Below are 25,589 nucleotides of genomic sequence, written 5' to 3'. Positions count from 1 at the left end.
CCAATATTAAATGCACTTAATCATTGTGTATAGATCAAACCAAAGTAGCTATTAACTAACTTTTAGGCATCTTAAGGAGGTAAAACATACATTTTGCACATAAAGAAATATTTGATGCAAATATGCAGATAAAAATTTTTTAAAAATTAGAACACTGAGAAAAACTACATCTTTGATGAGTGTCTGTAATCTTTTTTTGAGAACAAGGAGTTTCAGATATATTCATCCTTTAAAATATTCAGCTTTGGTTTCTTTTTTTCCCCAAACTTCAAAGCTGCTAATAGCAAGACTCCAAGAATTTCATGTGAGTTCAAGCCATGTCTATGTTAACACAAATATTAAAACAGAATTCAGAAAAAGCGGTAATAAGGATCTAGCTTCTTCTTAAATCATTTTTAAATTATTTGCATCATAACAACAAACATTTGAATGAGACAATAATACTTGCATTTGTCAGGAAGTTCCCTTAATAATTATAAAGACTAATAATGTATAGCCATAATCACAAAAGAACAAAAAAAGTTTAGGTGGTTTTTTTTTTTTTTTTTTTTCATTTTGTACAAAAGTCACCTGTCAGAGGAAAACTTTCTGATATTATTGTGTAATTTCCATAACATATGTTCTTTGGTTGTACGCAAGGAGCAATGGAGAAAAGGTATATTTGAATTTAAAGATGCATATTAGAAATAAAATTTTCCATCAACTGTTTGTTGTTAAGATGCCCAAGCTGGTGATTTCCCTAATGGAAATAAGGAAAAACAAAATTGTTCAAAGCAGTGGTACTGTAACAAATAAAAACTTCTTTAGAGACCCAGCACATATAATCAACATTTAAGCATTCTGAGAAAGAAATAAGGCCTTGGAAAATGCTTCACTCTCCACCATAACTTCGGTAAATATACAGCAGCCTGGCCCCATATTGTGGGGCCACACACACCCTTTGCACTAGTGTTTGAGTGGCACAAGCACATTCACCATTAGAAAGAATACTCACACAAAAAAGAATTTAGGCTGAATGGCTCATTATTAGAGGTAAAGGATTTCATTTCCTCTGTATGTCACTGTCCACTGACAAAAACTACCCTAAATGGTTCTAACATCCAGTTTTTAAAAGGTCCATTGCTGGTACAATTCAAATGCCTCATTCAGAAAATTAAGTCTTTTAAAAGACAAAGTTAAAAAGAAATTCAAGCCTCAATGTTTCAAAAAGTAATAAAATGCTCTTACATGGTTCCTATGCTGCAAGAGGAGGCAAAAATTAAAGAGAAGGCAGGGAAACACTGGGAAAGACTTGCAGTCACATTTGATGAAGAAAATGCCACATGAGAACCTCAGAAGGAAAGAAAAAAATCACCAATCAGGGCTGTGGGTCTACTGTACAGAAGATGTAGATATGAACGAACACGCATGTTCCCCATTTATACTTTTAGTATAAGCATCAATGGAGAAAATGGTCCTTCTGAGGTTGTGATGAACTACAGTAGCCAGGAGTAAGTCGTAGAATGTAGGGTTCACGTTGCAATATAAAGATGTAATGAATTCCGGACAACTCAGTCAAATGTGCTAACATTTTCCATTCACAGTAAAATATTCTGCCATAGTCTCTTCCTGCTAAATTATATAGCGCCTCTTCTCTAATGTATGTAAATAATGCAAAAACCTAAACCTGCTCTTTTTTCTTTGGTAGAGAAATTAAAACACTTTTTGGGAAAGAAAAAAGTAGAGTGCTGCTGGCCAAAGCCAAATATTTCTCAAGGCCATTAGAAAAACCCACAAAACTTAAGAAACCAGTCTCGTAGTAAGCAAAAGCACCTTCTCAACAAAGAAAAAACATCCAATCTTACAAATATGTTTTCAAACAACTAACTTCTAAGGCACCAGAGATGACATCGATACAACCCAACTTACAGGACTAAAGGGTATAGGTAGAAGTCTGAACGTTTTAATAACTCTTTGTAACACTTTTCTAATGAATGTTTACTGCTGCTCTAGATGAGCAGTGAATGAGAGGGCAGAGAATGAAGCACATAGTTCTCTTCCTTGCTGACTCAGAATAAATTAAGCTTCCAAATATACTGTTTGCAGGTTTCGGGCCATATACAGCCAACTTATACATAAACTGCATCAGAATTCAGTTCTACTGCAGTTAAGAGTATTGCACCATCATTAACAGAGTAAGGACCCCAGAATCTAACCTTTCCAAAGAATTCAGCTCCTAGGCTCAAATTAACGGACGTGTTGGGCATATGCCACCTCCTGCTATCATCACAGTTCCTCTGTGCTGGCCCTCTGACAGCCAGAGGCTTGCTCTGGTTCAACTCATGATGTTTAGCTGGGGAGGGTCACAGGAGTGACCCTTCTCACACACAGTGACTGCCCCTCTCTTGAGGGCTCTTTAGTGGGGGCTGTGCAAAACAGTGATAGTAACAATCGGTACACTCACTACTCTGGGGAAAAATAAAAAGATTTTACTCAAATAAAAATGAACTCTGGTTAAATTACTATTTCGTTTTCATTACTACTTCATATATTACATTTCTGAGTTTGTGAGATGGACAATGTATTCTGGAAATTTAATACCCATCCATATATACTTACTTCAAAGAAGACTAATCATCATCATTAAATCATTTTTTTTCCTATAGACGTTTTCTCCCCAAGTTACTAAAACAGGGAGAGCTAGGAGGCACTACATTTTTTTTTTTTTTTTTTTTTACCTTGTACGCTCTTAATTCTAACTTTAGTTATTACTAAATTCTGCCTTCAATCAAATCTTCAATAATATCTCTTGGTAAAATACTTTAAAAATCACTCAGACATTAAAAAAACAAAACAAAACAAAACAAAAACTCTTATTTTCCCTACCTTTCCCCAAACTAACTACAGCTGACACAACTGACAAAAACACTCAAACTTTTCTAACGCACTCAAACAACAAAAAACCCAGCATATTTTAAGGTGGCAGTCAGCCGTTACAAGAAATTTTATTAACATACTCTCTAATAATCACGGACCTATACAGCTATGTGCAGTATTTTCAAGGAGAGTGACTTCCTCTGACAAAACATTTACAACCAATCATGGGACTTTCCTTGCAAATGATGGCGTCTGCAGTGACAGATTTGACAGTTCAATCAATTAAAATGGAATGACAGAGATGAAACAGATTTCCAACCTACTATGTTAACTGGGTAAGTAACAGTCTTAATGAAATACCAGAAGGCCTTAGGTACTTTGATGGGGCCAGCGTAGAGGCCGTCCTTAAACAGACCATTCTGAGATCTGAGATGCTGACTCTTTGTTTCTCCGATGTGTCAGTCAGAGGTGGCATGTTGAACGTCCTGCAGAACTGCAGCAGCGGCCTGGAGAGGCCTGGGCTACCACACTGGTGACAACGTCCCTGGTACCTGTGATGGCTCTTCTGGAATCCATATCTTATACACAACACCTATCCGTAGGAAGAACTTCCGCAGAACTGCTCGGAGCTCAGGAATCAGGTCAAACTGCATAATTTCACACAAGTAGGGGTAGTACATTGAAGCATGTGCTTTAAACTTGAGGTGGGGGAGAAGTACAGACAGAAAATTAGATATGCATCCATTTATTTTACAAGAGTTTTTCAAAAGAATTCATCTCACCCTGGAACTTCTTACAATATTAGTACTTTTTCTTGCTATTAGAAAATTGGTGCAAAAAACTTGCTAATTAAAATTATTTTCATTTATACTAAACTCCCAAAACTAATTATTTGGGGATAGTCTTGTCACCAAAAAGCAACACCCCTTTCATTTTAGTAAAGCAGGTTCCCATGTCCAACCCAGTGTTTCATAACCTCAATTCCTTCTCCCAACACACCCACATTGCAAATTACTACAGTTGTTCCTAACAGCAGCATTGTATAGTTTAAACTTCAGCCTTTCTAGACTGGGGTTCAGTGACAGATAAAGCCCTAATATCCTAAGCATCCACTGTTTGCAATCAATTAACTTTTCTCCAATGCACCTAGAATGGTCCTAGTTATGTAACTATCCTTGGGAGAACTGAGAAGAGTTACTTTAATCTCCTAAATAAAAGGCCAACCCAAATCTTATAACCTAGTGGAGATATCAGAGTTTATTTATTTATACCTTTTCATCATTTATTTTGAGGGTTTTTGTTAGAAGTAACAACAGGAGGCTTGTCCAAGCCTCCCGATGGCTTTCAGAATTCACCGTGATGAAATAGCCAAGAGCTTCACTGCACACGCTAGAAGAATTAGAGGGGAAGGGAGACACACAGAAAAATGATTAGCATCTCACCTTCAGAGAAGAACTATTTATTCTTGCCATTTTTTTTTTTATTGAGCACTCACTCAGGCTGTATCATCTTGGGTAAATCACTGAGACTGTTTCCTCAACTCTAAAATAGGGATAAATAATAGTAGCAAACTCAAGGGGCTGGTGTGAGGATTCCATGAAACAAGTATGTTAAATCTTAGCTTGGGCCTGGTTAAGGCTCAATCAGTATTCACAGAATTTGTCTGTTTACCTCATGCTAGAAGCTACCAACTCAAATGCATGAGAAGAGCCTATTATCCACATTTAATATCACTGTTTCTCTCTTCTCAAAATCACGTATGACTGCTATTTCTTTCAACATGTTATGGTAAAATATTTATGCATCTCCTTTAAAGAAACTTTAAAAGACTATGTAGGTAATTTTTTTTAGCTTGATTTAAATTGAGGTGAGCCTCCAGTGTCCCCATTAATTAGTCGTCACCCCCCCCCCCATTTATGACTTGTTATATCATTGAAAGACAACAGGGAGGTACAGAGAATTATACAGGACAGAAAAAATATTCATAATTCCATCATTCTACAGAACAATGGCAATTTTTTTGGCATATTCCCTTCCAGTTTTTCTTCCTATGATTAAAAAAAATGCTGAATATTGTTATTTAATACCTATTATAACAAGTATATATAATTTTACATCCTGCTTTTTTTGTCAAACATTATATTATGAGCATTTTCCAACATTAAGGAAAAATTTTTTTGAACAATTCATTTTTAATGGCTATATAATATTCTATCAAATGATATAATTTAGTTATCCATTCCACAGTTGGGCTATTATAACCTTTTTTTCATTGTAAATAAGTCTGCAATAAATATTCTGTGTGGGACTCCTGGTTCCTATTTCTAAAATATTTTCTTAGATTCCCTAACAGTGGAATTACTGAATCAAGGAGAGACATCTTAAGCTCGTGATACATCATGCCAGCTGCTTTCTGGAAAGATCATGTCACTGTATACTCCCACCAGCAGTGTAGGAGAATCATGTCTTATAAACAGATGCCAGCTTCACATGTTACTGTTTTTAAATAAAAGGCTCAGGTATCAGCACCTGGCTCACAGTCTCCTAGGAAGCTGGGTGTCAAAGATCTACTTTTCTGTCCAGGGCTCTCTCGATGGCATCCCACTGTTTCTCCATTGCTGCTTTTCTGCATCACGGAAGTAGCTTCAACCTGGTATCGATATGCTTCTCCTATATTTCTCTTGGAAAGAAGGAGCAGACAGGGCTCTAAAAAGGACCTAGTCCCAAGAGGGGAAGCAACCTGCCCAAGGCTCCAGACAAAGGCAGGACTTCACTAGATCTATTCACTCTGTGCTCAGAGCACGTTCACTGCCACAATCTGGTGCCTCAAGGAGGGCTTATGAAAGAAAGAAAATGAAGCCTTACGTTTTTAGGGCATTGAGAACAGTACAGTAGAAGAGTCACCAAACAGAAGAAAAAGATCAATTTGTGAGGTGAGGGCACCAGCATGCAGGGATGTTTCTCCTATTCTTTTCAATTCACAGTATTGTTGTGATGTATTTTGTATATTACAGATAAGAAATTTAATTGGGATTCAATCTTCCTACCTTAAAAGTCGTTGCTGTATTTCTTCCCAGGAATCCCTGCGGTTCTCATCGACATACATTCGAAACAGGATTCTTAAACAACAGGCCAGGCTGCTGGTTTCTTGTTTTAGAAGATTGGGTTTAGACTTGCCCTTAAAACCTAGAGATTGGGTAGTCATATAAATAATGCTGAGAAATCATGTGGGAACCTAACATAGCTTAAGAAATACTGAAACATCTCAGAAACTTAATACAGTTCAACTGCCTTGTGATGCATGAAGCCACTGCTGCTTCTTATCAAGTGTAATAGCTCTTAAGCATTCTAGCATGTTTCTAAATTGCAAGATTTTTTTCATAAAGCACACAAACACATTTTCGTAAAACAAGCAGTACCAATCTGCCACAGAGATGTACGAACAGCTCATAAAATTACATTTTTTTAAACAAAACCTTATTATAGGCAAAGACATAAAACATCTAGATATTGTAAAGCCATGGGGAAAAATGACATTCCTTTAATTGTGGTTTAAAATAGGCATTTGGGGAGAAAATTAAAGTAATAGTAACATACAAAAATTATGTAGTATCTCTTCTGTACAAGTCCAAAACAACAAGAATCATACTACACACATCACACATACCCTACCCCCACAAATACACACACACACACACACACACACACACACACACACACACACACACAGAACTACATAATTTCAAAGCTGAAGATCAAGTGAACTGTAAATTGTACTTATGTTTTTCTGATGGGTAGTGCTACTTTTGCTGATATTCAGAAATTACCGCCTGTGTCAGAGGAACCTGACTGCAACTTTAAGAGCCTTGGAAAGTTGATGAGCAATTTTGATGAGTTCTGTGGTATCACTGTCACCTTCACTACTGTTATAAGTTTAAATATTTTTTATAGCTGATAACAATGTCACCTGGTTCCCAAAAATTTATATCACTGAACAGGAAGTTAGATGTAATTAAAAAAAAAAAAAAGGCTGTTGAGAAGGCCAAACTTTATAAGAGATAAAATAAAAAGTAGCTTAAATAGTATGTTTAAAAACAAAATTACCATATATGTGCTATAAGAATGCAATCCCTTTAGTTTATTCTTATGCCTGTACCTCTTGAAATTATTTGAATTTTGATTTAAAGAGGTCTTGAAAAATCATCATAAAATTCAACCACCCTATATAAGAAATAAACATTTTCCTTTAGTGCTCTTCACAGATCCAAAGTATCATATGTTTTCAAAGATATAAATACATATGACTTGTAGCTTAATTTGAACATAAAAAACCAGGTCTACTAGAGAAATAGTAACATTCCAAAAAAAGTAACAATTTGAAACACTGGACTCACCACCAGGATTTATGTATTTATTTTTGGAAGCAGGGAAGAGAGAGAGAAAAGGAGGAAGCATAGAACTCATTAAAGTCTCAGAAAATGTCTGAATGCTTTGTATTCTTTGTAGACTACCATATTTTTTATATTATCGAGTTTAACTAAAAGATTTTAATTTATTGTAAAATTTCCTGACTTGCTAGATCAATTCAAATTTCCAACTTTCAATTTGGTTTTTCATCAAATACTTAACAAGAATCTACTGTGTGCCAGGCAGGGTTTCTGATGATAGGATGAAATCTATCAAGCACTTCCCTTCCTTCTCCCTCAAGCATGAAAAAATCTAGGAAATTACTCCAGCTATGTTTAAAACATCAGGAATTTCCCAGAGCTCCCCCACCCCCAAGGTTTTACTCTTTTAGGACAGTGGCCAGTGTGGTCACCTATCCTATATGCTGCATGGCTTTACCTGCTCGCCACAGGACAGTCCGCTGCTCGTAATTGGAGTTGAAGGCCTTTGAGAATGAGTGGGACTCCTGCAAGCAGTCCAACAGCTTGAAGAGGTGCTGGGAAGACATGTACTTATACATGCCCTGATCCTCTGTCTCTATGTGGATATCTGCATCCAGCATATCTTGCTAGAGGAGGGAAGGTAGGAGAGCCAAGTGAAGAAGATGGAATGATTTCGGGACATCAGTAAAAAAGCTTTCTAAGACATTGTGACATCAGACAAAGGCAGTCTTGACTTGCCAAAAGTTATCCTCTGCACAATATACACTTCTTTCCTCAATGCCCTGAACCATTCTCTATGAAGACTTTGCTTACTGGCTGGTGAAGGAACAGAATGAGCTCTTGCATGCTGGTGGGCTTTGCTGGCCAAAGCTTCAGTTGTATCAGTGCTGCTTGCTGCATGAATAGGAGTGTTTAGTTCTGCAATAATCTGACTACAGGATCACTATATACTCTTTTTATTTTATAAAGAAATTGGAAAATGAGAAAATCAATGTGCACTATATATGATAAAAAGTGTGAGTCTCAAGAATACTGATTTAAGGAAGGAAACCATCAGGCAAAGTGCAAGTGGCATCTTCAGTCTAAAGGTGATTAATGAACTTAATAAGCTTAATGACTATATTTTCAAATTTGAAGGAAAAAAATAACTTTAAAACATGCATGAAATGATAGAAATTTTTATTGAACATGCTGCTAAAAATCTAAAAAATGTGAGACATACTCCAGGATTTTATATATCTTGAGCCCTTGATAATGGACCCCATCTATCTTATAAACCAGAGATTAAAAGGCAGAATTTTGATAATCTCCAAATCAATTCACAGATTCAACATAATTCTTATCAAAATCCCACCTGGCTTCTTTGCAGAAATTGACAAGCTGATCCTAAAATTCACATGTAAATGCAAGGGACCCAGAATAGCCAAAACATTCTTGATAAAGCAGAACAAACCTAGAGGACTCACACTTCATGATTTCAAAACTCAATAATCTACGGTGTGCCAGTTTGAATGTACTGTGTCCCCCAAATGCCATTATCTTTGATGTAATCTTGTGTGGGCAGACATTATTAGTTTTGATTAGATTTCTTTGAGTGTTTCTTTGGAGATGTGCCCCACCCAGCTGTGGGTGATGACTCTGATTGGATATTCCCACGGAGGCATGGCCCCACCCATTTAGGGTGGGCCTTGATCAGTGGAGCCATATAAATGAGCTGACAAGCAGAAGGAACTCAGTGCAGCTGTGAGTGATGTTTTGAAGAGGAGCTACAGCCAAGAGGGACACTTTGAAGAAAGCACAGGAGCTGCAGATGAGAGACATTTTGAAGATGGCTGTTGAAAGCAAACTCTTGCTCTGGAGAAGCTGAGAAAGGACAAATATCCCAAGTGCAATGAAGAGTGACATTTTTGAGGAACTGCAGCCTAGAGAGGAATGTCCTGGGAGAAAGCCATTTTGAAACCAGAACTTCGGAGCAGATGCCAGCCATGTGCCTTCCCAGCTAACCGAGGTTTTCCGGACACCATTGGCCACCCTCCAGTGAAGGTACCTGATTGCTGATGTGTTGTTACCTTGGACACTTTATGGCCTTAAGACTGTAACCGTGTAACCAAATAAACCCCCTTTTATAAAAGCCAATCCATCTCTGGTGTTTTGCATTCTGGCAGCAATAGCAAACTAGAACATACAGTAAGCAAGACAGTGTGGTATAGACAGTGTGGCATAAGGATAGACATCTAGATTGACAGAATAGAATCAAGAGTCCCAAAATAAACTCATGGGAAGTGACTGTTAATGGGTATGGGGTTTCTTTTTGTAATGATGAAAATCTGGAATTAGATAATTGTGATGTTTGTACAACTATGTGAATGTGCTAAACACCACTGAATTATATACTTCAAACAAACAAATAAAAAACAGCAGTAATTACAAAAATTTACATTAAATTGCCAGCATTTAAAAATCAGGAGAATTTATATATATTTATATATATTTCTTCTGTTGAGAAACTGAAGACTGCATGACTCAACCATAAGGATGACAGCACTCACTGGCACAGGATGAGAGCCACCGTTTTGCCTGGGAAGCAGCTCCATGCTTTATCACAGCCCTCACCAGCCTGCCTCACTCACTCACAGGATCTGCTAGACCCTGAAGCATTTAAGTTTGCAAACTATGGAGTAAGGCTATTATCCAACTTTTAGAAACTCAATTCTTTATGTCTTTAAGAATATCTCATATATAAAAAGTTGCCTACATAAAACATACAAAAAAATGAGCTTTCTGAAACAAACTGGTTATTTTTATTCACATATTTTCCCTCTCAGTTATTTATGATTAAGCTGTAGACCAATTATGGGGAATAACCTCCTGATTAAAACACTCCCATTCTGAAGCATCCAGGAAGAGGGTGGCAACTAAGCAGTGGTTTGCTGGTAAACTGGGGGAGGGGTAAAGGGGAGAAGTCCTCATTTGTAGTGCTTGCTGTTTTCTGTGGTGTAAATACTCCCATTATGGTCTATTTCAAGCTACCAATTATAACATCAGTGAATACAGAGATGGGAAGAGATGAGCACAATCAGCTGCCCGTATGACCAGGCTCCGGCATACCACTGCATCTGAGCAACCTCCTTAGAGACAAGGATGCCCTTCTTGAGGCCTGCTGTTGTTACCTGGGCAGCAACCATGTGCTCTGCATCTTCCTTTTTGCTCGTTGCAGGGTAGAACACAATGTTGTCAATGGTCTGTATCAATTCCAACTGGACCACGCATTTGATGAGGAGGCTGGCAAACAGTTTCTGATCTATAGCATATGATAAAAATTAATCCTAATAATGTTTCAGCCAATAACGAATAAATATTCACTGAGCTACCACTACATGCCAGGAACGATTCTTGATGCTATGGGATAGCAATGAATGAAATGGACAAAATACCCCATCTGTCCTGGAGTAGACGGACAATAAAAAAGATTTTGAAATATAAGACATAGTCTGTCAAATGGTGATGACAAAAGGTAGGGAAGGGAGACAGAAAGTGTTAGAGTGAGTTACCAATTCAACTATACCGTCTTGGACAAAACAGGAGAAAGGGAAAGAGGGGTGGGGAGGAAAAGGGAAAGAAAAAAAGAAAACAATACAAATGGTACACGACATTTTGCCTACCACTCTGCTCACTGAGCATATGCCCAGAAGGGAGGCTGAGATTGGAGACTGGATGAAACAAATCCACTGTTCCCTAGGGGAAAGGGAAAGTTCTTAAGTCCCAGGCACCTCTCCAAGTATAGTCATTATGATGCCATGAGAGTGGTTCCTTTATTTAAAGTGTACGCTTGGCCCCTACATGCAAGCCAACCACTCTATCTGGTGTTGAAGGAAGAAACAGACATCATCCTATTACTGGACATTGGAGGGGAACGTGGCTAAGCTTCAGTTACTGGGGGCCAGCGTGTTGGTCTCCAACATGGTACATTTGTAATGAATTTCAAGGGTGATAATTTTGCATTCCTTCAAAAGATAATGGTGATCATATATGACTTTTGTCTAACATCCTGCTTCAGAAGTTACCTTCGATGTTAATACATACAATCCAGGGTGTTGTGGAGTGAGTAGGACTATAATGAAGACAAACAATGGGGCACACAACTTAAAACAAAACAGAATAACACTTAAAAGTTCCAATTCCTCAGTCAACCAAAGGTATCTCTGAATTCTAACTCTACCTCATACTGGCCAGTTATGTCTCATCTGTTCAAGCTCTGATAACAAATAGAACTTTTCTCAAGGGTCACTGTAAGGATTAAATGAATTCAAACACATGAAATGTCTGACATACAGCAATTGTTAAACATATTTTTTTAAATGATAGATAGTAAAACACTCCATAAGCAATGTTAAGAGACAAATTGGTTAAAGTAATTTGAAATTCATATCCAACAAAGAGATCCCTAACCAATAAGAAAAAGACCAACAGCCCAATATAAAATGAAGAAAGATTACGAACAGAAAGTTCATAGACAAGAAACTAGAAATGGCTTTTAAACATGTGAAAAAATACTTTATTTCATTCATAATTAGAAAACTGCAAACTAAAACTACCCCGAAAATACCAACTTTCACCTGGGTTCACAAAGATCATGTGAACAGGTACAGCCTTTACAGAGAGTAATCTGGAAATACCTGTTAAAATGGCAAATACACTTTACTGCTGACACAACAATTCTCTTTCTAAGAATTTATTGTACAGTTAAACACACAAATGACATATATATTAAATGAATATACAATAGTATAAAAGAAGGTGGACGCTCTTTACATATTCACTTTTGAATGATCTCTAAGATATGAGTAAAAAAAGAATAGTGCAAAATATTCTATCACTTGTATTAAAAAAGAGGGGAGAAGAATGCAAATATATGTATACATACGTATCTATGTGTGTCTGTGTTAATTATCTTGCATTTGGATAAAATGTTTCTGGAAAGGTATATAAGAAACTGGTAATGCTGGCTGCCACAGAAAGGGCAGACCAAGGCACAGGCATGGGAGAAAGGCTTATTATGTTACCCTTTTGTGCCTTCTGAATATTTGAATCATGTAAATGTGTTAACTTTTAAAACAAAACAACACAAATGAAAATAATAAAAAAACAGTGGTCTTACTTGCATATGGTCGACCCTTCCAGCTGTCATCAGTCGGGTTAGAAAGCTGGCTCTGGCCCCTCTCAGAGGCATTTTTATCTATGCTGCTTAAAGACTGGCGGTCCAGATCCACATCCTAACAGTAAACCAGAGAGAAATACAATGTTCACTTATCTTCATCCAGAACTCAGTGCCTGGGAAGAGATGTGCATGCTTAACGTAGCACTACTCAGAGGCTACATAGAAGACATGAAGAATTTCAGTTATTACTGCCCTCATTTAAATTTCACACTTGACTATTCCAACAGAGGGCATTTCTCTACACATTATGATTTAAAATGAGCTAACAAATTTTTAATGAGATCGAGTTGAAAAATAAAATAGTAGTAGCTAGGTTTTTTATAAGTTCACAGCAGAAGGCAGAATTAAAAAACAGAAAATGCTTAAATAATGTGCTTCACTTCTAAGTTGCCAAATGCCTTTTTATTTTTGACCTCTGACAACTTTCAAGCTTCACTCCTTTTTTAAAAAAATTTTAATGTATTTTTTTTTAACTGTAGAAGTTGGAGGTTTACAGAAAAATCATGCAGAAAATACAGCGTTCCCATATCCCACCTCCCAAAAATGTCTTTTAAAATCTAAAGGCCTCAAAAGGACATTATTGGGACATACGAAAAAAAAAAACTGGAAGCTTTATATCAATGTAAAATTTCTTGAACTTGGTAATTGTACTTAAGGTGAACAACCTTGTTCTTAGGAAATGTAAATGAAAGGATTATTTGTTCAAGGAACATGATGTACATCACCTACTCTTAAATGTTTAGAAAACTGATGAACAGACAAACAGCAGATAGAATGATACAACTGTGGCAAAATGTTAAAATTGGTAGATCTGTGTAAATGGGCAAGGGGGAGTGCTTGGAGTTCTCTGGATCGGTTTTATATTATTTTTGCAACTGTCCTGTAAGTTTGAAATTATTTCAAAATAAAAAGTTTAAGGAAAAAAATCTCACAGTAACTTGAAAATAGAAGTTAATACTCCAAACCCCTTATAAACCACATTATTTTAAGGTAAGACTTGAATTAGAACTTCTGAATGTAGCCTCAGACAAAAAATAAAATCTACCATTTCATTGGCCGAGTAAATCTCTAGTTATTCAAGAGGGCAATAATTAATGACCCTCACAGCAAAGTGTTACTTATAATAGTAAAACACCAGAACTGACCTGAGAATACAACATATGAGAATTAGCTAAATAAATTATAATAATGTGCAGCCTCTAAAAAGGCCATTCCCAAAGAGTATTTAAGAGTATGGAACAATGTTTACATTGTTAAGTAATACAGTAGGGGCCAAATGATCCCTCCTTTCAAATATGCATGGGTATGTATGTATGTAAGAAATATAAACTGGTTTTTATTGGGTAAGGTGATTTATTTTCTTAATACATTTTTTTGTACTTTCCCCCAAAATTGTTTTTAATGAATATACATTGTTTTTAGATCTTATAACCTTTTTTACTCTTATCTCAACAGAAAAGCACAAACTTATTGTGCTGATTAATCTTTTACTAAGTATGAGACCAAAGAAAAGGCAACTGAAAAAAAAAAATTCCTACCAAATGTCTTTCTGATGAATCTTCCTCCATTCCTACAGGTCTCCAGGTCAGCAAACTTAAGGGAATGCAAGAGAAGGAAGATGATCAGTGGGAAAGGCAACCAGGAGCTTTAAGACACCCACCAAGCACAGAATTAAATTGCAACGATCACATTAACACTTACACATGAGGGATGGTTGTTTTGAAAATATCCAACATACAGTTGCACGTTTCATTCCAGACATCAGGACTGAATTTCTCTCCGTTGGATATTACTAAGTTTTCTAAGCAATTTGTACCTGATCGAGCCAACTGCTCATTATCTGCAAAACAGAGCAATTATCTATCATTAAACTTGAATTGTTGTTTCTAAGCAGGTCCCTTCATACTGTGAGGTAGAGACTACACAACTAGTGGGTTTGTAGGCTTAATGAATGAAGCAATACTATGGATAATACTAAAATATCTATAGTTTAAAGTAGACTATGAAAGAGGTAAAATTATTTGTCATAGTTTGATTGTCAGTGATGGCAGAAGGTCAATATTTTGCTACTATAATTAATGGCTTCATATATGAGAAATGGTAAAAGAAGACAGAAGATAGTAGACCAGTGTTTCTAAAAATTTAGTCACTCAAACACTACATTTCCACTTTTTACCTTATCAATATTGTGCCAGTTTGAATGTATTGTGTCCCCCAAACGCCATTATCTTTGATATAGTCTTGTGGGGCAGAGGTTTTGGTGCTGATTAGATTTGCTTGGAATGTGCCCCACCCAGCTGTGGGTGATGACTCTGATGAGATATTCCCATGGAGGCATGGCCCCACCCATTCAGGGTGGGCCTTGATCAGTGGAGCCATATAAATGAGCTGACTCAAAGAGAAGGAACTCAGTGCAGCTGTGCGTGACGTTTTGAAGAGGAACAAGCTTCCTAGAGAGGAACGCCCTGGGAGGGAGCCACTTTGAAACCAGAGCTTTGGAGCAGATGCCAGCCACGTGCCTTCCCAGCTAACAGAGGTTTTCCGGGCGCCGTTGGCCATCCTCCAGTGAAGGTACCTGATTACTAATGTGTTACCTTGGACACTTTATGGCCTTAAGACTGTAATGGTGTAGCCAAATAAACCCCCTTTTTATAAAAGCCAATCCATCTCTGGTGTTTTGCATTCTGCAGCATTATCAAACTAGAACAAGTATCAACTATTTTACCTTACTTTATTTTAAAAAAATTGAGCCATTAAAAAATTAATGTTTATAACTGCCTTGAAGGGGAGGTATATATTCCAATTAAATAAAAAATACACATTTTCACCAACTATGCCTTGTACTCCTTGGCAGAACATCCATCTTTTATATATTGAAAAAATTAACCTGTCATTAAGGACTATGTCAAGAAACATGATGCCAGGAGGGCCTTAAAGAGTACCTTGTTTTACACACCACTGCAATTGTGCAAATACATCAGAAAGAAGAACTTCATTCAAAGCTTCATAAAACTGGGTAAATACATCACAAATGGCATAAAGTGCATGATTGCAGGTTGTTGTCATCCACTCAGATTTCTGTAAATAAACAAAAAAAGCTAATGCTTAAAAGCCACTCTCCTGGGGTGAGATAAGCATTCTTATATGTTGATGGCAAGAACATTCTGGGAAGTATTTTGGCAATATGTATCAACAGCCTTAAAAACGTTCACACCCAATTGGCCAAAAAGCACAAAAAAGATGCTCAACATCTTTAGCCATTAGGGAAAAGCGAATCAAAACCACAATGAGATACCACCTCATAACCACGAGAACGGCTATTGCTAAAAAAATGGAAAATAAGCACCTGGCAAGGATGCAGAAAACAGGAACCCATTGTTGCTGGGAATGTAAAATGGTGTTGCAAAACAGTTTGGCAGTTCCTCAAAAAGTTAAACATAGAACTGCCATATGACCTGACAATCCCATTTCTAGATATATACCCAAAAGAATTGAAAGCAGGGTTGCAGACAGATACTTGTACACCAGTGTTCAAAGCAGCATTATTCACAACAGGAAAAAGGTGGAAGCAACCCAAATGTCTATTAGCAGATGAATGGATAAACAAATTATGGTATATACATAGAATGGAATATTCCTTAAAAAGGAATGAAGTTCTGACACATGCCACTACATGGATGAACTTGAAGGCACCATGTTGCGTGAAATACAATGGGACAGATATTGTATGACTCCACTTATACAAAATAGCTAGAATACACAAACTCAGAAACAAAAAGTTAAGTACAGCTTACCAGAGGCAGGGGGAGGGGAAATGGTAAGTTAATGCATAATGGGTTGTACGGTTTCTGTTTGGGATGATGGGAAGGTTCTGGAATTGGTGGTGCAGGGGCTGCAACATTGTGAATGTGATTAATACCACTGAATGGTGTGGTGGGAGTGGTTCAGATGGGAATGTTCATGTTGCATATGTATTTCCACAATTAAAAAAAAGAGTGACCAAAGAGACAATAACAATTAAATGCAATACATTATCCCGGACTAGATCTAATAATGGAGGAGAAAAGGTACACAAAGACATTATTGGGACATATGAAAAAAACTGGAATAGGGACTATAAACATTGTATCAATGTTAAATTTCTTGAACTTGTTTACTGTACATAATGTGGTTATATAAGTGAATACCCTTGTTCTTAGGAAATGTACAGGCAAGTACTTTGTGTTAAAAGAGCATGAGGTATATAACCTACTCTCAAATGTTTAGAAAATGGATGGATGGATGGCTAGATGGATGGATGGATGGACACAGAATGACATGGCAAATGTGGCAAAATGTTAAACTGGTAGATCTGGGTATCTGGGGATGGGTGTGTTGGCTTTCTCTATATGGTTTTGTATTATTTTTGCAACTGTCCTTTAAATTTGTAATTATTTCAGAACAAAAAGTTCAATAAAAAAATTACAAAACTGTATCTACACTATGACCTCAGCCATATTTAATCCATGCAAAGGACTGAGAAAAATTTGCTAAAACATTAACTGTAGTTTCTGGATCATAAAATTATGAATGTTCTGTGTTTTCCTAATATTCCATATTAATCATATGACTTTTATACTATAGGGAGGGAAACAGTGTTCCTAAATGAAAGCAAAGTTATGCTCCCATTTAAAAATCTTGAAAAAGAATTTCCTCTCCGTCTCCAAGAGGAGAAATAACAAAAACACCTGGAGGCACTGAAATACTTAGAGGCATCAAAGGTCAAAAAAAAAAAAAGTTGTTTTATTTTAAAAGCCTAATAAATATTTGCCATCATCACCTCAAACTATAACTTCATTAAAAATCCTAAAGGGACCAGAGACATTCCACTTACTACAGATTGTGCAGAAGTCTATGTGAACAAAACAACTAAGATGACTGGTAAGTAGCCTGGGTGAAACTGACAGGTACAATGCCTGAGGGTCAAGTGGGCAAACCATGGTGATTTATTTCCTCATGCCCTGCCCCAAATGGGGAGAGTCTCTTAGAACTAATTGATACTGGCAGAAGAGTGCCAGGAAGGGTGTTTCCAATCTCAAAACACCATTTAAATAGCCTAGTACTTAAGACATCCAGGTAGATGACAATGCAACCCCCAGAGGCAGATAAAGGCCAGAGAGGTTGTTCTCTCCATCATATCAAGGACAGGGCTTTAGTCATCTTACCTCCGACTGTTGCTCAGGGAGTTTCATATTGTCAAAAATCCTAAACACGATTCTGAACAGGTCCTGCCACCAATGTTTTTCAAAGGTGTGGCCATAGCTCTTCATAATCTCAAACATGACCGTGAGTCCTCTGGACGAAACAAAGTCAGTCGCAGAAGAGTGAATGGGGTGGGGGAAGAGAATAACAGAGAACAGAGTGGGAGAGAATGGGGTCAGGTGAGCAAGTGACTCAATTTCATTTCAGTGATGTAAGCAGCCAGCACACCAGGGACACAGTTACCTTGTCCGTACATCTAACTTGCATCTGTTAATGATGCAGGAGAGCTCAAATAAGATGGGAAACCAGCCTCGGACCCAGACTCTGTCGCCAGGAGCTACATTCATGTCATCGCTTGTGTATTCTTGTAGCACCTACAATGAAAATCACATCTAAGACCTGGACTAAGCAAGTAAAAGGGAGAAAATGAAAGTGAACTAACTATACAAAGATTAAAGTGCCACAAATTTTCCTCTCCTAAAAATATCCATTCAGCAAGGGTACACAGGGAGCCCTGAGGGGACTGAGACATTTGCCTGTCCCAAAGAACACATGAACAGCTTCCTCAAAAGAAGCTATGGCTCTTTGTGGGTTATAAGCTGAGTGGAGCCAATGACAAGAGTACCAGGGGTGAGAGGTGTTACATTAAAAAGAATACTACAGGTCAAATGGTGTTAGCAAAATATCCAGAATGGTTCAAAATCTTAGATCCTTCTAGAATATTGTTGTAATAAATACTACATAAAATAATAGCAACAGCAGACACAGCTACTATTTACTGAGTGTTTATATGGGCCAGGAACTGCTAAGGTGCTTTACATGGATTAACGATTCTCCTGAGGATTCTCCTAATCTTATGAAGCAGGTAGAAATGTTCCCTTTATTACAGATGAATTAACTGACGCACAGAGAGGTTAAGTAACTTCCCCAAGGTCACACAGGTAGGAGCTGGCAGTCTCTCCAGAGTCTGGCTGTGAACCCCTTTTCTCTGCCCTATCACTGAAATTTTGACCTCTCTGCTCTATAACCACTTTTGAAGTGGTATTAACTATTATAGTGGAATTTCTTTGGATCAATCCTGGTTATCAAACATTGGGTAATTCCTTAACCTCTCCATGCCACAGTTAACTCTCCTGTACAATGGGGATGTAATTACCCCATGATAGGTCTGATGTGGGGACTAAATGATTCAACACACAGAAAATACCTAGAATGGTGCCTTACATGAAGTAAGTGCGTAGTCAACATTCATTCTCATTATCGTCACATCTTAATGAGATATTCTATGAACTACAGATAACATCTTAGAGGTTTTCAGTTCTGTACAGAATGCTTAAGAAGAGATATGCCCAGATCATCATAGTTTAGATGGGCATATTTCCACCCAATTTCTATATTTTGGGACTCAGTCAATTAAATCAAGCAGGCTTCTTTAGAAAAGTGGGATATAACAGGAAAAATTCCAAATACTTTCAGGAGGGAAAAAACAAAAAGGTGATTTTTAAATGTGACTTCTCAGCCATGTCACAGTAGCATGGTGTCATTTCTCGAAAGTGATGTTTGTTTTCTTTTAAATAGAAAGGTTTAGCTTCTTAGGCTTCGCCGAAAGAAGCTAAAGCATTATTCTCTTAAAAAAAAAAATTGCAGAATACCATATAAAATTTTAATCTGAATAAAGCAAATAATTTCATACTTACAAAATAACAGAAAAAGTATAATCCCCGCCTGGTAGCATTTTGGAATAAACACCTAGTTTAGGGAAAATGCACACTTCTAAAAGAGCCACTGACAAGCTCTTTGAGAAGAGTATGGGTTTTTTTCCCACTGACCCCTTTTCCCTTGACTGCTTACGAGTGAGGAGAGGAAAACCGTACCCGAGGCCTCTCAGAGACGTATTTCCCACAGTAGCGGATGAGCCGGATTGCCTCCATGCTAGTGTCAGGAAAAGCGGCATTGCAGGCAAACTCTGACAAGCACTTCACAGCATCCTGAAAGGAATCGATGGCTGCAGGGAAATGGTGCTGGAAAATAGTTGCTGGGGAAACACAAGGCACATTTTTCATAAGATGAGGATTTCAAAAGCGGCATAATAAAAAGAAAAAAAACCACACATACATCATAGACAATTACTTTTGTGAAAATCTAAGAAAAGCATGTCAGTATTTCTGGAAGACTGGCTTTTCTTATTAGCTTATTCACGAAGGAATGCATTCAGAAAACCTTGGGCTAAACTGGTTTCTTGAGCTCAAGCAATGACATAAAGACTCAAACAGTCAAACACTTACTGAATGCCAACTCTGTGCAAAGCATGGCTCCAGGCCCTGGGGATATAGAAGTGCACAAACCAAAGTTCCTGCTCTCATGATGCTCACACACCATATGGGCAAGACAGAGGTAATCACGTAAATCAGTATGTATATGTCTGCTTTAATCTAACTCAGTTTAGCATATAGTTAACTTGAGGAACCATATCAAATATAAAAATGGATCTGGGTGTGAAGCTGACCCACAGTGGCCTATCTAACAAAAGATGAGCACTGAGCAAAGCTCTGGCCCTCATTCTGAACCCTGAGCACACTCTTTACTTCCCCGGGCCATAACTGTCCTAAAACCACAGCTCACACTACCTCCCTGGAAGCTTATGAAGATAAAGTGAGATGAAGGTGCAGTGAGCTCAAAGTGAAAGTCAAGTTAGAAACACAAGGTTTGCAAAACCTTACAAATATCACCTGAGAGAAAAATATGGGTAGTAAGAAATTTACAAAAAGTTAAAAGACCTCAGGAAGGTCAAAGATGAACAAATGTTTTATAATTTCCATGAAGACCAAGTAAATATCTTATGATGTGATGCAGGACCAGGGACTTCTGGTCAGTACAGAGAGGTAGGAAACCACACATGCTCTAGGGCTAGAGAGCCTGGGTATGATTCCTGGCTTTACCACTACCTAGCTGAGGGACTCAGGGAAGTTGTTCTACTTTGCTTTTCTGTGCCTTGGTTTCCTCTTTGGTAAAATGGGGGAAGTAATAGTACTTACTTCATAGAATGGCTGGAAGGATTAATATGTGTCAAGTGCTTAGAAAATTGCCTGGCATGTTATTATATCACACAATAGCTAAAACAACAAAGCCCATTTTGGGAGTAAAACAGATAGCAAATAAGTTGTCAACCTCCTAGACCTGTAGGTGGGACATTCATCAGGAGGGAGCATAGACACTTACTGACAATGTGGCCTGTGGTCTGGAAGGCCAACTCCACAATGTTTCCATCATGATCGGAGGCTGCCTGGTGGAACACAGCAAAGATGTTCTTCCAACCTGAGCGGATATTGGCTGCCTGGGAATTCACCATCTGGGCAATGCAGCGGATCACCATGTCTCGGATAGTCGGAGACCTGAGGAAGGAATGTGATAGCAGTGTCATTCATACTTTGTATAGCGGGAAGAGAAATGAACATAGCCCATCACTTACAAGTGGCACTTTAAAAAAGCATTTTTCAAGTACACATGCCTTTATTTTAAAAATTTAAAAAACAAGTCAATCACTGGGGTAAACATGTTAGTTGCCTACCCAACAGCCATTCCTCCCAGCCCCTTGATAACAGTGCTCTAACTTCATCCCTCAGCAGCAACATGCCCAACTTCAGAGAACAAAGCATAAATGGTATACATGACCTGACTATCCCACTCCCATTTTCCAGCTACTCAACTTCCCAGCCTCCCTTGCAGCCAGGGGACTATGTGACCTGTTCTGACCAGTTAGAATAAGAGAAAACCTATGGGGGCAAAGGGCTTCTGGGAAGGTTTTTTGCTTTTGCCTTAAAAGGAACACATATTGTTGGCTCTGTCCCCTTTCCTCATATTCCCATTCTGACTACAGAATGTGCCTGGAGCCACAGCCACCATCCTGCGGCCATGATGCAAAAAGCTCAGAGATGAAAAGCCAACACTGGATGGCAGAACAAAAGATGGAAAGAGCCTGTGTCCTGGATGACAATTTTGGGCTCTGGAACCATGTTGGGACTGTCTGCCTGCTTCTGACATATTATGTAAACAAAACATGGTCTTGTTGTTTAAGTGATTATTGGTCAGCTTTTGTTTTCCTGGCCCCAAATATTTTGACTAATACACCTATAATTTTACTACCTAAAGATAATCATTACTAAATTCTTAGTGCATATCCCCACAGATATTTCAGCTGAGATAAGTGTAAGATAAACACATATACATATATAATTTAAGAAGCAATATTTTAAATTTAATTATTTAAAAACATAAAACAAAACCTGAAAATAGAAAAAAAAAATGGTCCATTTTCTGAAAAAGCTACAAGGCTAAACATGGTGAGCACACTGAATACATGCAGATTAGCAGTTATGTCTTGCAATAGGCACACAATGAATGACGTGCACTCTATTATCTCACAAATAGCAAGAAACAAGGATATATAAGTCTTTCACTTCTATAGCACTAGCTTTGAAAGGCACTGGAATGTCTTTGGGGACTGCTGATTTGTCTTTCAAATTTCATCTGGCTTAGGATAACATTCATGTTTGTCTGTGGACCCATTCTAACTGATCATAGGGAAGGTCATTTAGAGAAGACAAGGAGAAAGTCAAAACAGAGTTAAAAATTTGCTAGTCCACAAAGTAAATATTCTACAGGCAGAAAAGGAAAACCAACTACACATCTAGGTAACTTCAACACACAATAAAATTGAAATCATGGTTGCCACCTCATAGGGAAAAAAATCAACTTGTAGGCAAAAACTATATATATTTACCAAAATGTTTTTGGTCTGATTGTTAAAAGTAATATATAATGACATTAAAAGTTTTGGTAAGTGCAGAAAAAATACACTGAAAGAAAACAAACCAGTTACATGATGGTATGGTATTTCATAGGGAGAGATACATATGTTGCTATCTTTTTTTATACTATACATCCAATTCTATCACTTGTCTTCACTAAACTGTTAAGCATTTCCCCATGTCATAAACTTTGTGAACATTTTTAATAGCTGTACAACATTTTATGTCTATGGCTGTAACACCTTTTACTTTAACAGTCTTAGTTATATAAGTGGTTTCTAGTTTATAATGTATCAGTGCAACACACCATTTTCTTGTATTTCAAATTAACTCCTTAGGAGAGTTAACAGAAGTGTAGAATTATTAGGACAAATGGCACAAAAATATTAAGGTTCTTGATGTATATTGCCAAAACACTTCTGAAAAAGTTACAGCAAGTTATACTTCCACTAATAGTAGCTGAGAGTTGTTAGCAACATGTGTTTCTGAACTTACTTCACCCTTTTCAAAATGATGGGGATTCGGGGTAGTACTAGGACAGGCAGAAAAAGCCTGGAATTAGGGGATGAGGGATTCTGGTGCCAATGGTGCCACCAACCAGTCAGGCAAGCTTGAGAAAGCTGTTTAGCCTCAGCCACTCAAGGCTCCAGGCTGCTCAGCACTCTCACCCAAAGGTAAGAGTTTGGGAGTATTTGCTAAAATCAGGGGTAATGCCAGGCTCTGGAATGCATTTAATTTTGGAACTCTTCAAATAAGCAGTAAGGCAAAGAATATAAACATCAAGAGAAAGAGCAGCATGCCAAGGAAATTTTTCTGGGGCCCTTTTATTTGCTATCCAAAATGGCCCATGCTGGCTTAGAGCCTCTGGCTCTGTGGGGTGGAGGCAGAAACAAGGGTCATGCACCAAACTCACCCTTCCTCTTATGCCATACAGCTAAGAGAATACAATTGCACCATGTCTCGCCACCACACGGCTACCACCTGGTCCAAAACCAGACAACCACCATGGCCTTCTAACTCATCCTATTCTTCTCAATGCAGGGCGATCTCCTTTAAAAACATGTCAAACCATTTCACATCCCTGCTCAAAAGCATCCAACGGCTTCCATCTCTCACAGAGAGCCAGCCAAAGTGCTTCCAAAGTGCTTCCAATGGCCAACAGGTCCCACGTGATCTAGGGTCCTGCTACCACTGGGACTTCAGTCTTTTACCATTCTTGGCCTTGTTTGCTCCCTTCCAGCCACACTGGCCTCCTTGTTGCACCCTAACTATGCCAACCCCCTCCTGCTGTGGGGCTTCCGCTCTGGCACTTCCCTCTGCTCATAGTACTCGTCCCGAGATAGCTTATGGCTGCTCGGCTTATTCCTTACTTCTTTCAGCTCTGCTTAAAGGTCAGTCCCCTTAAACTAAACTTAACTGACTACTCTGTACAGAAGAGCTCTCCCCCCCCCATCCCCTTCCTGTGATTTGATTCTCTTCAGAGCATTCAACACCAGCTGACTAAATACTTGCTTGTTGTTTATCTGACCCCTCCCCCACTGGAATGTAAACAGGAATTCTTTTTTTTTAATTTTATTATGAAAAAATTTTAACTATACAAAAATAGAGAGGATAGTGTAATGAATTTCTATATACTTGTCACCTATCTGCAACTATTATCAATTCAGTGCCCAGAAAAACAGGAGTATTTAATGTTTTCTTTATTGCTGTATTCTCAGCACTTATACTAGTACCTAGCAAATGGCAGGCCTCAATGAATAGAGACTGAGAGAATGAAGAGGGTGTCTGCTTCAGATGGGTATCACCTTTTGGGTAGAAATGCTGGGTCACATAATTTTTGATCTTGTTTGAGGGTGCTTCAGCAGTGGTTCTTCTTCTAAATTCCCTCAGCCCCAGCCCCAGCAAAGATGCATGACATATTTCTATTAGGTGCGATAGTGTAATCTGTCCCTCTGAGAAGGGTTACACACAGATCTCTGTGTGATTTACTTAAGGACAATAGATGTGAATCAGAATCTGTTAATTCTCTTTGCTTCCACCACCAAGGGAGGAAAAATTCAATTTTTTGGCTAGTGTAAGGAGGGCTTTTTAGGTTTCCAGAGGGGAATATGACCAAGGGTCTTCTATTATAATGCACATACCTGTTTTTCTTCATAATATGCTCAAAGGGCCTCAGAAAATCTTTCTGGAAACGGAAGTTGGCTAATTCTCCCTTCTCAAGAAATTTCATGGAAAGCTGCCTTAATGAGTCAACAGCAAAGATGGCCACATCTTCGTTGGGGTTACAGCCAACCTGAGCAGAAACAGGAAGTGAGTGAAATAGGCATAGTGCAATGCCTGTGGATCTGGGGTTTTGAATGTCAAAAACAAGCAGCCTACCTTCAAAACAAATACTCTGGAAAATACACCCAAGGAGAAAATAAAATTGTATTTCTTGGCTATGATCTGTCCAATTCTGGTTGTAGTATAATGACAAAAGATCCATAGTGTACATTTAATTCAAAGTACTTTCAAAATGTGCTATTTAATTTTATCCAATTAAATATCCATATGAGGTGGGGGTCAAAAGACTTTATAGTCAATGTAAAGCCTTTTCATAATTGCCCATGTCTGTCACCTGAAGTAAATTATTATAAATAAGTATCATCAGCCTCGAAAAATTCAACAGTAATACTGAGGCTTTTCAATTTCCTTAAGAATTTTATTTGTCTATAGTTTCTTCACTTCTAGGGACTGGAGATATGGATATATATTCAGTTGGTGCTTCTTGAACTTTTCTCTCAAGAACCCTAAAAGCAGAGCAGAGGAACTGTTTTCCACCAGCACTGCCAAGGAATCTGGGGGCATCCTGCCTGCTTTAAGTGAGAAATTTCACTGATGTGAGCTGACCTGAAAATGTTTTATTTTTAACAAAAACATCACTATGATATTATTTATAACAGAGAAAATTTGGAAATATCAAAAAGAAGACGGCTACAAAATGGTTTGTTCAGGTACATGGAATACTCTTTGGCAGTTAAAAAGAAAAAATAAATCTATTATGATAACATGGCTAAATATGTAAGGTTTTTTGCTAAG

The 25,589-nt window shown here is 37.9% G+C and overlaps 1 protein-coding gene across 1 annotated transcript in view; it reads right to left on the bottom strand.

Annotated features, from left to right (window-relative positions):
- Positions 1 to 531: 531 nt before the first annotated feature.
- Positions 532 to 25,589, bottom strand: part of ARFGEF2 (ADP ribosylation factor guanine nucleotide exchange factor 2) — a 122,556-nt gene continuing 97,498 nt past the window's right edge. The window contains exons 26-39 of the mRNA XM_037811398.1: positions 24,653 to 24,804; positions 20,923 to 21,095; positions 19,578 to 19,738; positions 17,947 to 18,077; positions 17,667 to 17,796; positions 15,405 to 15,540; positions 14,164 to 14,302; positions 14,001 to 14,055; positions 12,403 to 12,517; positions 10,415 to 10,545; positions 7,702 to 7,870; positions 5,904 to 6,042; positions 4,128 to 4,245; positions 532 to 3,554 (exon numbers count right to left, since the gene is read on the bottom strand). Coding sequence (XP_037667326.1) covers positions 3,378 to 3,554; positions 4,128 to 4,245; positions 5,904 to 6,042; positions 7,702 to 7,870; positions 10,415 to 10,545; positions 12,403 to 12,517; positions 14,001 to 14,055; positions 14,164 to 14,302; positions 15,405 to 15,540; positions 17,667 to 17,796; positions 17,947 to 18,077; positions 19,578 to 19,738; positions 20,923 to 21,095; positions 24,653 to 24,804 — 1,926 coding nt within the window. The 3' untranslated portion in view covers positions 532 to 3,377. The remainder of the gene's footprint in view (positions 3,555 to 4,127; positions 4,246 to 5,903; positions 6,043 to 7,701; positions 7,871 to 10,414; positions 10,546 to 12,402; positions 12,518 to 14,000; positions 14,056 to 14,163; positions 14,303 to 15,404; positions 15,541 to 17,666; positions 17,797 to 17,946; positions 18,078 to 19,577; positions 19,739 to 20,922; positions 21,096 to 24,652; positions 24,805 to 25,589) is intronic.

This window comes from Choloepus didactylus, chromosome 19, assembly GCF_015220235.1.
Source record: "Choloepus didactylus isolate mChoDid1 chromosome 19, mChoDid1.pri, whole genome shotgun sequence".
Classification (NCBI taxonomy): domain Eukaryota; kingdom Metazoa; phylum Chordata; class Mammalia; order Pilosa; family Megalonychidae; genus Choloepus; species Choloepus didactylus.
Note: the sequence above shows the minus strand (reverse complement) of the source record. Positions and strands in the feature narration are given on the sequence as shown.